The 14833-nt window shown below is 47.8% G+C and overlaps 1 protein-coding gene across 1 annotated transcript in view; it reads left to right on the top strand.

The window, feature by feature from the left end:
• Positions 1-14833, top strand: part of TENM4 (teneurin transmembrane protein 4) — a 451821-nt gene that overhangs the window by 424978 nt on the left and 12010 nt on the right. The window contains 4 exon segments of the mRNA XM_037523044.2: positions 1201-1373; positions 5950-6185; positions 9702-9998; positions 11723-13337. Coding sequence (XP_037378941.1) covers positions 1201-1373; positions 5950-6185; positions 9702-9998; positions 11723-13337 — 2321 coding nt within the window.

Here is a 14833-nt window from a genome sequence, read left to right as displayed (position 1 = left end):
GCAGTAGGGAGACCCAGAGTTCATAGGGAAGACCTACTGGCTGAACCCCTGCTGCAACCTGGAACATGTACACACGTCAGAAATACCCCTGGAGGAAGCACTTTTCCCCATCCACACTCAGGTGTGAAAAGGCTGTTTACACCTGCCTTTGTACACGTCAGCCTCCACTAATTAAAAATAATAACCAACATGTTAACAGCCTACTCCCTGCCATCTCCCAGCCACTCCGCAGCAGCTTAGAAACACACGCAATGGGGACTTGCAAATGAACAGCCCAGAATTGATTCTAGAATTGGGGAAGCAAGTGGTGGCTTAGAAGCAAGTAGATCTGAGTTTGAATTTTGACTCTGCCACACTTACTAGCTATGTGACCTTGAGCAGGTGACTTCACTTACCTGAGCCTCCTCCAGAAATGAGATAATACATAGCTGCGATGAGCGAAAGAATGTAACAACAATGACTAGCATCTTCCCTGGTACCTTGTACATGTTCAGTAGTGGTAGATTTTTTTTTTCATCCCTTTTTCGTATGGGAAAGAGAAATAAGATTCAACTGTGATGCTTCAGAAAGCAAGGCTGTGGTTCTGAGCGTGACAGATACATGGCTGCCTGAAGCTGATGTGCAGTCTAGCTGGAAGGTGGTTGCAAGAGCCCAATGTCTGACTGGCTTCTGTGGCAGCGGAGTCCTGGTTTGCCTTCAGAGACCCCTTTTTCCAGAATCTGCAACTTCCTAGGAAGCCCCTGAGTAATGGTTCCCCATCTGTGCTGTGATGTTTAGGAAAAACCTATAGAACCAGTTCTTGGGGAGCTGACAGGGCATTTAAGCATCATCTCTGGGCCACCCCCAGCCCAAGGAATCATCTGTCTCTCATGGTCACCAGCATATCCCCGCGTGGGGGGACATTATTTGTTTTATGACTACAGGGCACTTCCACATGGGAGATGGGCCAGACAGGGTCCTCTTCTCCACCTTGCAGAACTAGGGAAGGAATACTGACATGCATATTTCCCGCCTGTAGTCAGATATCAGCAAGTGGAATTGTAGCCTGAAAACTTTGTGCAAGGAGGTGAGAGGAACTTGGAAATGTATCCAACTAGAAGGAAAAGCACATGAAAAACTATGGCATAAGATAGGACACATCACGTTCCAGCTATTGCCCTGTTACATTTCTGTTACTCAGAGCCACCCCTTGGTTTTCAGGTACGACAGCTTTGGCCGCCTGACAAATGTGACCTTCCCTACTGGCCAGGTGAGCAGCTTCCGAAGTGACACAGACAGCTCAGTGCATGTCCAGGTAGAGACCTCCAGCAAGGACGACGTCACCATTACCACCAACCTGTCTGCCTCAGGCGCCTTCTATACCCTGCTGCAAGGTAAGCCAGGTGGGGGCTGGGGCACTTTGAGGCATAAGAGTGGGGTGACCCCTTTGGAAGAGGATAACACCAGTAACAAGCTGCTGCTGGAGCTGCCCAAGGACAGGAAAGCATTGCAGCTGGTTTCTTTCTGTATTCCACCTCATTTGCAAAACACATCAGTCCATGTCCTGTAAGTTCTCTCCCAGAAGCTTCCAAGTACTATTCTTTGTCTACCCCATTATTACCAGAACAAAGAGCAGAGAATCCATTAGCTGCTAATCCAGGTGACCTCTCTACTCATCTATTCTAATGGCCCCCAGATTAAAGACTTACTCTCACAATGGGGCAGGCAGGACAAAGGACAAGAATAATTACACCTAATTATGAAAGGGATTTGAACACAGGAAGTCCTTCCTGAAGTTCAGGTGAGAAAGGTTTGTGCCTCTGCTGGCATTCCACAGAGAAGAGACTGCTCTCTGCATCCATCAGATAAGCCTTGATGTGTGTTTTGCTTTTAGCTTCAGGTGAATCACCGTGTTATAGCCTTGCTGTGAATTGTCTGCCTCAATTGTTCTTATGGGGCATGGTGACCCAGGGTAGAGTTTATGCTGGACTTCGTAAGCATGAAGAAAAAGAAGCCACCGCGAGGGTAGCCTTGCTAGCTTGTCCCCCTCCTCCCCAGGGCTTTTTGTGCTGTCAAAGTCTTCGACACAAAGTAGCTTAAAAAAAACCTTATCCTGGGTATCAAAGGCCCAAATTCTAGTACTAACTATGCCACCACATCACCATGGCCTTTGTTTTCTGCTCTGGCAAAACAGAGCAAGTTAAAGCCACGTTGTATGGCGTGGGGCCCTGCATGCCTCCTTGGCCGTCTCATACCGGTGTGAATTGGGTGGGGTCACTCTCGCCTGAACCTCATTTTCTAGGTCTGGTGATGGGGCTGACTTACGACACTGCCTCATGGCATTGCGCAGGCCATTTCTGTACTCAAGGTACATAGACTGACCAGTTTGGACCAGGCGTGTAGTATTGTTCAGTAAATACTTTTTAGATTCATTAGCTAATTCATCTACAGGCATTTTGATTTACCATAAGAAAATGACTATATATTTTACTCCCAAAGATAGTCCTGTGCCCCCCCAAAAATAAATAAATAAAAAAGCTCAAAGAACAATAGCATTTCTCAGTCAAAAGAAAACCAAGCTCTAGAGCACCTGTTGCAGTGGATTTGACATCCCCCCCCCAGTCTTTGTGACCTGAAGGGGTTACTGACAAGAGAAGATACCAGTTCTGAGCCAGCCACAGTTCTGCCTGACCAGGGCAACCAGAGCCACCAGTTCCTCAGACATCTTGTTCTTCAGGCCTGTTTCTTCCCTGGGGTTAAGAATTGTCTCATCTACTGCACACCTGTAAGCTGACTTTCTTCAGCTGGGGGTGTCTTTGTCTTTTTTTATTCAAAAACTCTACATTTCCTCATTTTTAAAACGTACCATCCATTTAATAACAACTTTTCAGATGGGGGTAATAGATACTATCTGCTCAAAATGCATACAAGGGCTTAAGACACTTTCCAAGTTCAGACACATTAAAATATGAAAAGGAAAAGTAGTCTCGGATCCAGAATGTGGGGCACCTGTCTTCCTCCCGTACCTCTGCCACTCCCCCTTTCCTTCTGTGTTTCCCCGGCTCCCGTGTCAGTGTGCAGCTGCCTCAGTGGCGTCTCTGTAAAAAGCTCTTTCAGTTTCATCTCATGGCTGAACTATGGGGAGAAATAAGAAGTAGCTACTAATGAGCAGCAGCCTTGGGAAGTCACAGCTCACTCAAAACAGGGATCATTCGAGATGGGCCTCTCCAGATGCTGTTCCACCCCAAGTCACCATTAATGGACATATGTGCATTCACCAAGAAGCAGCCTTAAAAGATAAATTGACACAGCCTTTTTCACTGTTCCAAGGAAATAAAATACAGATTGTCAGTGAATAATGCATAGTAAGTTTGAGGCAGATTTTAGAATTCTGTGTGTGAGTGAGAGGGAGAAATATGGAGATGGGAGGGTGTGAGAGAGGGGGGTCGATTTGATGTCTTTCTCACAGGGAGGATTCTGTGAGGGTTTCCTGCAAAAAATTGCATCCTATTGTTGAACACAGCATCATCTATGTCTAGATCGATCCAGCAAATGCTTACTGAGCACATCCAGTACCAACAGAGGATAGCTAACATTTTGGAGCACTTAAGTATGAAGTCTATATTTAGTGTTTTATATTCTTAGTCCTTTATAATCCTCACACTAACCCGAGGAGGGAGATATTATTAATATCTCCATTTTCCAAATGAAGGCAATGAGGCACCAAAAGGTTGTCCAGAGTCACACACCTAGTAGGGTATTTGGATCCAGACGAATAGGATCTAGAACCTGTCTCTCAAAAATTTAAAAGCAGTAGGGAACTATTAAAAGACTGAACTGGTGGGCTTCCCCTGGTGGCGCAGCGGTTGAACACTGGGCTGCGAAGCTGCCCGCAGCCTCTGCAGCGCCGGTTCTATCCCCGGCCGCCGGCGAGGGTCCCACATGGCGTGCAGACCTCTCCTGCTGCCCGCTCCTCCCCTCAGCAGTGTACTTCAGTCCTTCTGCCTGTTCTGCTCCTCGCTCTGGCTCTGGTGAATTCTCTCACCCTCCCATGCTTCTGACTGTACCCAGTGCTTGTATAAATAAATTAATAAATCTTTAAAAAAATAAATAAAAGACTGGACTGGTCATGCTAGAAAAATTCACTATAACAGGTATCTGAAATGGAATAATGGAGACAGAGGCGAGGCAACAAGAGATGTAAGTGACAGTGACTTCTAACACAGTACCAGGCACATAAAACTAGGAGTAGCAATCATTTACATGACACTATATGCCAAATACTGTGCTCAGCTCTGCATATTGCTTCCTCCTACAAGGTAAGCATTCAGTTACCACCAGTATATAGATGATAACCAGAGGCCTGCATGGTTAAGGCGTTCACCTGACGTTTTAGAGCCAGGGCTTAAATCCAGGTGGTCAAAGTCCATACTTCTAACCTCTGTGCCTCTCACTGTAGGCACTTAGGAATTTGAGGAATTGTTCACTAACAGAGTGGTAAACCCTACATCCCTCAGCTGCAAGACCCCTGAGGAGGCCCATGATGAGGAGGCTAAGGGATGTATAGGGAAAGGCATGAGTTCTGACAAGAAGAGAGCATCTCTTCTCAGAAAACTGTGAGGGAAGGCCTTGGGCTATCCTTTTATTGAAGACAGGGGCAACACTGGAGGATGGTAAGACGCAGGGAGCACGGCACAGAAGCATAGACACTAGTTGTGTTTTAGAAGAGAACTTGGTGTGCATTTACAGCTGAAATTTATCCTTTTCTCTAAAAGTTAGCTAAAGATCTGAATGAAAATATTTTAATCAGATTTAGATTTCAAGATTGGATCTGTTTTCAAATCACTTCATATATATTATATCATTGTCAGAGATGTATGACAGTGATTTCAAATGAATATGTGTTTAGCATTCTATAAGTGATTTAAGGATCAGAGTTATTTTTACTTATTGTAATAAACATTGTGTTCATCAAGAGCCTTAAAAATGTTCAACCCTTTGCTGTAGTAATCCTGCTACTTGTTAGGAGTGCATTTTAACTAAATGACTTAAAATGAAGACACTGATTTATCAATAATGTATTTTTTTGTTAAGAAATTATTCACATACCATAAAATTCACCCCTCTAAAACATACAATTCAGTAGTTTTTAGTAAATTTACAAATTGTGCAACCATTACCCTATCTAGTTCTAGAAACTTTTTGTCACCCCCCCCCAAAAGAAGCCCAACACCCATTCACCCCTCACCTCCCCAGTCTATTCTCTGCCTGCGTGCATTGGTCTGTTCTGGACATTTCATATAAATGGATTCACTTCTGGCCATTAGTGTCTGATTTTTTTCACTTGACATAAAATTTATGGTGTTACTTGTGATTTTTAAAAACTGGAAACAGTCAGAGTATCCATTTTAGCCTTGGTTAAATAAGTAATAGTATTTCCATACAACGGAATACTATACAGTCATTAAAAAACTACCAGGAAAGAAGAAATGTTAATTATTCAACATGACTGAGGTGCTAATTATTGCTACCACAGCAATCAGATGACAGTACATGCGTTTATTTGACAAGCATGTTGTACACCTTAACTTTACACAAATATATTGCAATAAAAGTTTAAAAAACATTCAACAATATAGTACAATGATCAGTGAAAGTATTTTAAGCTTTAAATATACTAGGAAATATCCTAAAACCTAGGGATATGCCAAAATATTTAAAATGGATTCCTTATGCACAGACACGAACATAATGTTACATGTCAGTTATACTTCAATAAGAGCAATATAAAATGACTCACTTTGTGTATGGAGATGATGGATGATCTCCCTATATTTTCCCAGTTTTCTTCAATGCCAGTGTTTGATAGTCAGAAAAGTAAGCACGTAAAAGCCATGCCACTCCCTCTGCTGTCCACACACCTCCCGCCACCCTCACCCGCTGAGCAGTCTGTCCCTCTCCTCTCCCCAGACCAGGTCCGCAACAGCTACTACATTGGGGCCGATGGCTCCCTGCGGCTGCTGCTGGCCAATGGAATGGAGGTGGCGCTGCAAACCGAGCCCCACCTGCTGGCGGGCACCGTCAACCCCACCGTGGGCAAGAGGAACGTCACGCTACCCATTGACAACGGCCTCAACCTGGTGGAGTGGCGGCAACGCAAGGAGCAGGCTCGGGGCCAGGTCACCGTCTTCGGGCGCCGGCTGCGGGTGAGCAAGGGCCTCACCCAGAGGGTCTCAATCTCTGGAGGTGGCGGGGTCTCAGGACAGAATGGGAAGGAATCTGGAGCATTGGGTTCAGATTTTGAAAGTGTTGTGGGAGGAGGAAGATTTCGTTGGGCCCTCAGTGTCCTCATCTGCCAAAGGAGAAAAGTAAAGTTGGCAACCACATGTAAAATGTCTCGTTGAGCTCGCTGCTACTGGTGGAAAGATCGCTGACTTTGGTGTAGTCAGGCCTGGGGTGGATTTTCCATTTCTATTCTCTGAATGAATTTGGGCAAATTGACAATCTTGTAAAATCTTGATTTCACTAGCCACAAAATGAGGAGATAAAAGTTGCTTTTTTAATGAGTTGCTACAGGGATTAGGAAAAACATAAAGTGCCTCAGACAGAAGCTAGTACATAGAAAGTGGCCAGGAATGCCACTTCTTGCTCCCCTTGTCGTCATTGGTGTTCTCATTGCTTTTGTTATTACGGATGCTAACATGTCCCAAATGCTGTTTGGCTGTTTGGAACTGCAGTCTCCGCTCTTCCGAGGCAGAGCTGTCCTTCCTAAACAAGCAAAACGACCCTCCCACACATACACCGTAGCTGTAACTGACACGTTGGCATGCATTCAGAGTGCTGTCCGGCGTTCAGATGCCCTGAACCAGCCCTTTCTCAGCCTCACTGCCGGTGTTTCTAATAAAATGTGGCCTGACCCTAGGGCCTGACTGTCCTCCTTTTCTCTCCAGCTTGAGGAAGGAAGGGGATGGAAAACTAAAAGCAAAGAAACTAGCCCTGGCATTCAGCGCCACACCTTGCAGACCACGGGTACTCTGCAGAGACCTGCCGAGCTGCAGGGGATCGCAGAACTGAGCCAGATGTTCCTGACTAAAACCACAGAAGCATCCTGATGCAACACAGCTGGGTTGTCTTGAGCCCCCTCCCTTCAGCAAAGTTTCCTCTAAGCTGCTCATTCACACATGGGACAGAGAGAGGAGGGACTTTTCCAGGCTCACGTACCTAGACAGTGGTAAAGACTAGGAAAAAAAAAAAAAAAACACCTTGTCAACCTCCCACAACAGACAAAGAAATGTTAAGTGACTTATCCAATATCATACAACTCGAACCCGGAAGGCTGGGCTTCCTGTGTTCCCACAAAACCAGGAACTCTAGCAAAAATGCTGAAAACAGTCTTCCATTCGTTCCCTGAGGAACACCCCACCAACTTTGTTCTCTGTGGCCACACAGGGCCCCCCTGTCTGAATTCTCTGAGAGCCTCTCATCCCCATCTCAGGCAGTGTGTTAAGTAGAAAGTGTGAGGTGAGCTTGATGCCTGCCAGGGCTGTGTGCAGAGCCTTAAGGGACTCCTCTAAGTCTCAGATTCCTCTGCAGAAACTAGATAATATATTCAAAGCACCTAGCCCAGTGCTGGTAGATCCCGGGTGCTCAATAAACAGCAGCGATTAGTACTATTAGGATTTCCTCTCTGCCGTGTGAACTGGACCAAAAGTTTCCCAAGCTTTAATTGGTCCCTCTCCAGCCCGAGATTAATGGCGCTCCAGTCGGTGGCCGCATCTCTGCATCCTCCCAAAATAAATGACCACCCATGGTGGCAGCATGTGGAATTAGAATGTTAGCCGGGTGCACCTCTCCATAATGGAGCTCATTTTTTATACAGCTGGGAACTTTTTTAATAAAGAAAGATGTAAAATAATCTCATTGCCACCACTGTGGAGCACAGGAAGCAGTTCCCCAGTGAGCTGCTTAATTCAATTTTATTAATTTTGCCATAGAGGTATAGCTCCCCTTCACTAGAGGCCCTCCAGGGCATGAGGGGGCAGCTAGCTGGATCACACCACCTTGTGGGGAGCCACAGGGCACCTTCCAAAAGGTGATTTCAAGAGGCTCCCATCATTGGTGGTCCCAACCCCGCATCCTTCTTTGCCCTTTCTGCAAAGAACACAGCTTCAGCCTGCAACACCTCTGATTTTTCATGGGAATTGTCTGCCACACAGTTTTTGCTTCTGCAATTGTGTTTGATTACCCCTGGGAAAGCAACCTTATTATAACCAGGCCATTCACAGCTAAAGTCGTCTCAGCATCATCATTATAAATCCTTATTTTCAAGGCTTTAGAATTTGTTTGGGGAGTTGGGAGAGACACACATCTCTGCTTCCTCTGAAAATGACCATGATCATTTGCTGCCATTTAATGGAAATAATTGCAACCATTTATTCGGTTCCTGCTATGTTTCTCCAGGCCTCACACAGGTCTGTTGTTTTATAGAAATAGGAATTGAGACTCAGAGAGGGAAAGGCACTTGCCCAAGGTCACACAGAATAGTTTGGCTACAGACTTCAAATAGGAGTCCTGGCCTTTGTTCCTAGACCTGAGCCCTTTCACCACAGAGGGTACCAGATCCTTCCATTACTCAGTCCATGTGTGTGGTTTACTACATGTGACCTCCCTTGTCTGTTTTCCTCTGGGTCCTCCTTGCTCCTTGTCAAACATAACCAGTGACTAATGGAAGAGATAGAGTATGCCCCAGTGCCCCATAAGGCCAGGCACCAATTAGAGGGAGCCAGCATTTTAGCTTCAGAGTACCTGGCAATCTTTCAGGGGCAACTGGAACCTAAGGGGTGAATCCAAATATAGAATTGGGCCTCTGACCTATATTTCTTCATTAAAGTATGAAAAACCCTGACTTATTGCTGCCCCATAAGACCCTATGTTCCTGACATTGAAGAGAAATTTTGTGCTGACCTAGCAGCCCAGGTAGGGGTGAGATGATGCAGGGGACTCCTGATCCTGCGGGCACACCAAAATGTTGCAAAGCTAAGACAGTGTCCCCAGGAGGCCCGCAGCCAGAGTTGCCACCCCAGACTCAAACACACACTGTCCCCAGGGCCTCCAGGAAGACCAAGGTGACTGAGAAGCCCGGCATGTGGTGACAGAGCATGAGAGATCCCAGCGGAGATGGGAAATTGAGACCCCCAAGGAGGGCAGGACCCAGCCAGAGATCCGCTGAGCATTTGTCAGCACATTGTAGTGGTGAGAGGCAAACCCAGACTCACTCACCCACCACTAGACCCAGAGCACAGCCCTTCTGCTCCCTGACCCCGGTCACCTCAGTGCCGAGCACTAGTACAAGCAGGGCATGGAGCAGATGGCCACGTGATAGTAGGTGGGCCCGCCTCATCTCTCCTCTCCAGGAAGCTGAGATAGATTGGCCTTTTTGCTGTGTCCTCATGAGAAGAATCACATTAGGAAGTGACATGGGTGGTCTTTGGTAACAGCTGCTATTGCTCAGAGTTTGCTTCTCCTCACAGCAGCCCTCTGTGTTAGCATCACCATGCCCACGTTACAGAAGAGAAAACCTCCCAAATGCCCGGCGCTGGCCAGGACCCACACCCTTGTCTGTTGTCCCTGAGGACCATGCTGCCTCCTCCACTCGGGAGCTTCTCAGACCCAAGTTCTCAATGTCCAGATTAACTGACTTCACCTGCCTCCCCCTTCTCTAGGTGCACAACAGAAACCTCCTGTCCCTGGACTTTGACCGTGTGACACGCACGGAGAAGATCTATGATGACCACCGCAAGTTCACCCTGCGGATCCTGTATGACCAGGCAGGGCGGCCCAGCCTCTGGTCCCCCAGCAGCAGGTTGAATGGTGTCAACGTGACCTACTCTCCAGGGGGGCACATTGCGGGCATACAAAGGGGCATCATGTCCGAAAGGATGGAGTATGACCAGGCGGGCCGCATCACATCCAGGATCTTCGCTGATGGGAAGACATGGAGCTACACGTACTTAGAGAAGGCAGGTGTCTGTCTCCCTCCTTCGATAGCCTTACCATGTTGTCAGTCCTTGTGGCTCAATCCCTGGCCAGACCCAGGCTGCTGGCCTTAATGGAACAGATCTCATTCCTGAGGCCTTCTTGTAAATCTGCCACAGAAGCCAGGGCAGCCCTAAGAGGCATCTCAGTGGGGCAGGAGCATGTGAAAGTCCCACATGATAATCGAGCCCAGGCCCCAGTCCAAACAGCAAGTGGACTTCCGGAGCAGGACTCAGTGTCACATGCAGGCAGGAGTCTGCTCCAGGGTCTAGAGCACAATGTGGTCCGATCCCAGGAATGAGGCAGAAGTCTGGGGATCATCATTCAGGAGGAAGGTGCTACATCCTGATTTTCAAGTGCTGGGTGTTGCCTTCATAAATTTCTCAGGTCAGGATTCATTTCATCCCAGGGGCTAGGATTCAGAAAAGGCCTGAAATCAAAAATTAATCCCAAATGAGAAAAGCTGGTTGCTTTGATACCTATGTGCTTCTGGTACTGTTGCCTGCTGGCTCTTCTCTGAGACAGAATTTGCACTTCCTGCCCCAGTTCTGGCACCCAAATCCCTTCTCTGTTTCCTGTGCCTCACACCTGACCAGAATCCAGGCTCTGCCTGCTTTGTGGTCAGACTCCCCAGCCCTGTGCTGGGTGAGCATCTCCAAGAGCCATGTTCTGTGGTGGTGCTTGGAGGTCATCCAATGTGCAGAAAGCCAAACCCAAAAGAGAAAGAATGTTCCCAGGGCCACACAGTGAGTCTGTTGTTAGAAGCCAGGTTTTCTATTCCCATCACACCCCAACCCAGGGTGGGCTCTGACCTGTTACCACATAAACAATGTGCAAAGCCTTAAATGCCCTTCTCAGACATGCTCTTTATCCTGTAGGCCACAGGGAGTCAGCAGAAGTTGTTTAGCAGGCAGCTGACATAGTCAGCTCGTGCTTTAGGAAAATCATTCCCGCTTGAATAGGAAGATTGATTAGGAAAGAATCTGGAGCAAGAAATCCAGGAGAGAGCCTGCTACAAATACTTTAGGCCAGAGCTCCCAACCTTTCTCACATCCCATCATATGCTAAAATCACATTGCTTGTTTCTTTTTTTAAAAAAAAAATTATTTATTTATGCATACAAGAGCAGCAGGGTACAGGCCAGAGGTGTGGGGGGTGAGAGGATTCACCAGAGACAGAGTGGGGAACAGAACAGGCAGACTGACTGAAATACACTGCTGAGGGGAGCAGCGGGAGAGATAGGAGAGGTCTGCCACGCCATGTGTGTTAGCTTCCTGGCCGGGGATCGAACTCACGCTGCAGTAGCTACAGATAGCTTCATAGTGCTGACACTTAACCCCTTGCACCACCAGGAAGGCCCCTAAAATCACCATTGTTTGCACCACACAAAGGAGTAAACAGAGGAGGCTACTCCCCATAAGAAGGCAAAGGGCTTGAGTATCCTGGGGCCTCAGGCACTTCTAGGACCAAGGGTTGGAAGAAGCCTTTTTCTTACCACAAACATACCCCATCTGCAGTATCCTGAGGCATGGTGGTTGGAAAGCTCTGTTTGGGTATAATTTGGCAGAATCACCAAGTTTCTGGACCTTTCATTCCTCTCCTTTAAGCCTTAGGCACACAGACCTAGTTGGCGTCCCCCTCCCCCACCTCTGGCGCACCCACTTCCTCCGCCCCATCCCACTTATCTCTTGCTTTTTCTCTCCTCCAGTCCATGGTGCTGCTCCTCCACAGCCAGAGGCAGTATATCTTTGAGTTTGACAAAAACGACCGCCTCTCATCCGTGACAATGCCCAACGTGGCCCGGCAGACCCTGGAGACCATCCGCTCAGTGGGCTACTACAGGAACATCTACCAGCCCCCCGAGGGCAATGCCTCGGTCATCCAGGACTTCACTGAGGACGGGCACCTCCTCCACACCTTCTACTTGGGCACTGGCCGTAGGGTGATCTACAAGTATGGCAAGTTGTCCAAGCTGGCCGAAATGCTGTACGACACCACAAAGGTGAGCTTCACTTACGACGAGACCGCGGGCATGCTGAAGACCATCAACCTGCAGAACGAGGGCTTCACCTGCACCATCCGCTACCGTCAGATCGGGCCCCTGATTGACCGGCAGATCTTCCGCTTCACCGAGGAAGGCATGGTCAATGCGCGCTTTGACTACAACTATGACAACAGTTTCCGCGTGACCAGCATGCAGGCCGTGATCAATGAGACTCCGCTGCCCATCGATCTCTATCGCTATGACGACGTGTCAGGCAAGACAGAGCAGTTTGGAAAGTTTGGTGTCATCTACTATGACATTAACCAGATCATCACCACTGCTGTCATGACCCACACGAAGCACTTTGATGCGTATGGTCGGATGAAGGAAGTGCAGTATGAGATTTTCCGCTCACTCATGTACTGGATGACCGTCCAGTATGACAACATGGGGCGCGTTGTAAAGAAGGAATTGAAGGTGGGCCCCTATGCCAACACCACGCGGTACTCCTATGAATACGATGCTGATGGGCAGCTGCAGACAGTCTCCATCAATGACAAGCCACTCTGGAGATACAGCTACGACCTCAATGGGAACCTCCACTTACTGAGCCCCGGGAACAGTGCGCGGCTCACCCCACTGAGGTACGACCTCCGTGACCGCATCACTCGGCTGGGTGACGTGCAGTACAAGATGGACGAGGATGGCTTCCTGAGGCAGCGGGGCAGTGACGTCTTTGAGTACAACTCAGCCGGCCTGCTCATCAAGGCCTACAACCGGGCCGGCGGCTGGAGTGTCAGGTACCGCTATGATGGCCTGGGGCGCCGGGTCTCCAGCAAGAGCAGCCAAGGCCACCACCTGCAGTTCTTCTATGCGGACCTGACCAACCCCACCAAGGTCACCCACCTCTACAACCACTCCAGCTCTGAGATCACCTCCCTCTACTACGACCTGCAAGGGCACCTCTTTGCCATGGAGCTGAGCAGCGGCGACGAGTTTTACATAGCCTGTGACAACATCGGGACCCCTCTGGCCGTCTTCAGTGGGACGGGCTTGATGATCAAGCAAGTCCTGTACACTGCCTATGGGGAGATCTACATGGACACAAACCCCAACTTCCAGATCATCATCGGCTACCATGGTGGCCTTTACGACCCGCTCACCAAGCTCGTCCACATGGGCCGGCGGGACTATGATGTGCTGGCAGGCCGCTGGACTAGCCCAGACCACGAGCTGTGGAAGCACCTTAGTGGCAGCAGCATCATGCCGTTTAATCTCTACATGTTTAAAAACAACAACCCCATCAGCAACTCTCAGGACATCAAGTGCTTCATGACAGGTGAGGCCCGGGACACTCTCGGAGGGCAACCCCCACTTTGCTCTGGCCTCTGACGAGACAGTCTTCTTTAAGTAAGTTGAAATGGGTCTATGGAGACAGACACTTCTTAGAGCAGCAGTCCCCCAAAGTAGATTTGAATCACCACTCATTTAGAAAAACACCTTGGAAAAATTGGTTCAGGCATAAAATCAAACTGACAGACAACCACTGTTCTTCAATTTTCATAATGCCTTTCAGCTTATGAAAAGCTGTGAGAAGTCCCGTAGTTAAAGAGAAGTGTTATTTACTCACTATTTCTAAAACTTATTTGACCATGAAACCCCCTTTTCACTGTGAAATCTCACCGGATGAATCCCTTAAGAATGTACTTGGGGAGTTTCTGACCCAGAGACCAGGCTGGCTATGAGTGTCCCCCCAGTCAGTTGGGTGGGAATGAAAAAGAATTCAGTTCTCTCACTTGGGATAATGGAGTGGAAAATTCAGACTCCAAGACAGAACTGGGTGAAGTACCCACCATATCTAAGTTACGACATCACAAAAATCACTTCCCTGAATTCCAATTTCCTGATCGGTAACTTGCAGTTAGAATACCTCCCCTGACTCTGATCAGTTAAATGTGCATATTGTAAACTCTCAAGCAACCACTAAAAAAATAAAAGAATGATCTAAGTCAATAGTGGAGATGAAGTGGAAGGCTAAGAAATAGCCAATCTGTTAAACAGGGCAGGAAAAGGGGGCAAAGAATAGGTGCACAAAGAGGAAAAAAAACAAAACTCTATTGCCAAGGTGAAATAAAATACACTTTATTTCTTTTTTTTTTAATTTATTTATTTATGTATACAAGCACTGGGTACAGTCAGAAGCGCGGGAGGGTGAGAGAATTCACCAGAGCCAGAGCGGGGAACAAAACAGGCAGACTGATGAAGTGCACTGCTGAGGGGAGCAGCAGGTGGCAGGAGAGGTCTGCACGCCATGTGGGACCCTCACCCCATGGCCGGGGATCGAACCATCGCTGCAGAGGCTGCGGGCAGCTTCGCAACCCAGCACTCAACCGCTGCGCCACCGGGGAGGCCCCACTTTATATCTTTTATAACAATGATTTTATTCTAAGTAAGCACAATGGATCTGTGAAGTAATACTGTGGAGTAATGGATGATAAAGCGAGTCCCTGAAATTAAACTCTCCCCCATCCTACCTTTCCCTCCTGCTTTCCTTCCTTCCTTCCTCGTAAGGTAACTTTGGCTTTTGACTCTGTATGTGATTGACAGGTACAGGGGCACATCTTTTCAGATACGTTACCACACCACACCCACCACCAAGGCCCTCACAGTCCACCACGCTCCACTGTGCTCCCGCTACATCCTACTCTCCACTTTCCCCTGCTCTCTCCCCTCTGATAGGTTCAATTTTACAGTCAGATTTCTAGTGTTTGTTATTGGGTTGGTTTTGTCTGACCCTTTATTTTGCATCTCTATATTCCACATGTAAGTGGATCC

The sequence above is a fragment of the Talpa occidentalis genome, unplaced genomic scaffold, assembly GCF_014898055.3.
Source record: "Talpa occidentalis isolate TD23 unplaced genomic scaffold, MPIMG_talOcc4v2.1 talOcc4.3, whole genome shotgun sequence".
Taxonomy (NCBI): Eukaryota; Metazoa; Chordata; class Mammalia; order Eulipotyphla; family Talpidae; genus Talpa; species Talpa occidentalis.
The sequence above is the reverse complement of the archived record's forward strand: the minus strand, read 5'-3'. Positions and strand labels throughout refer to the sequence as shown.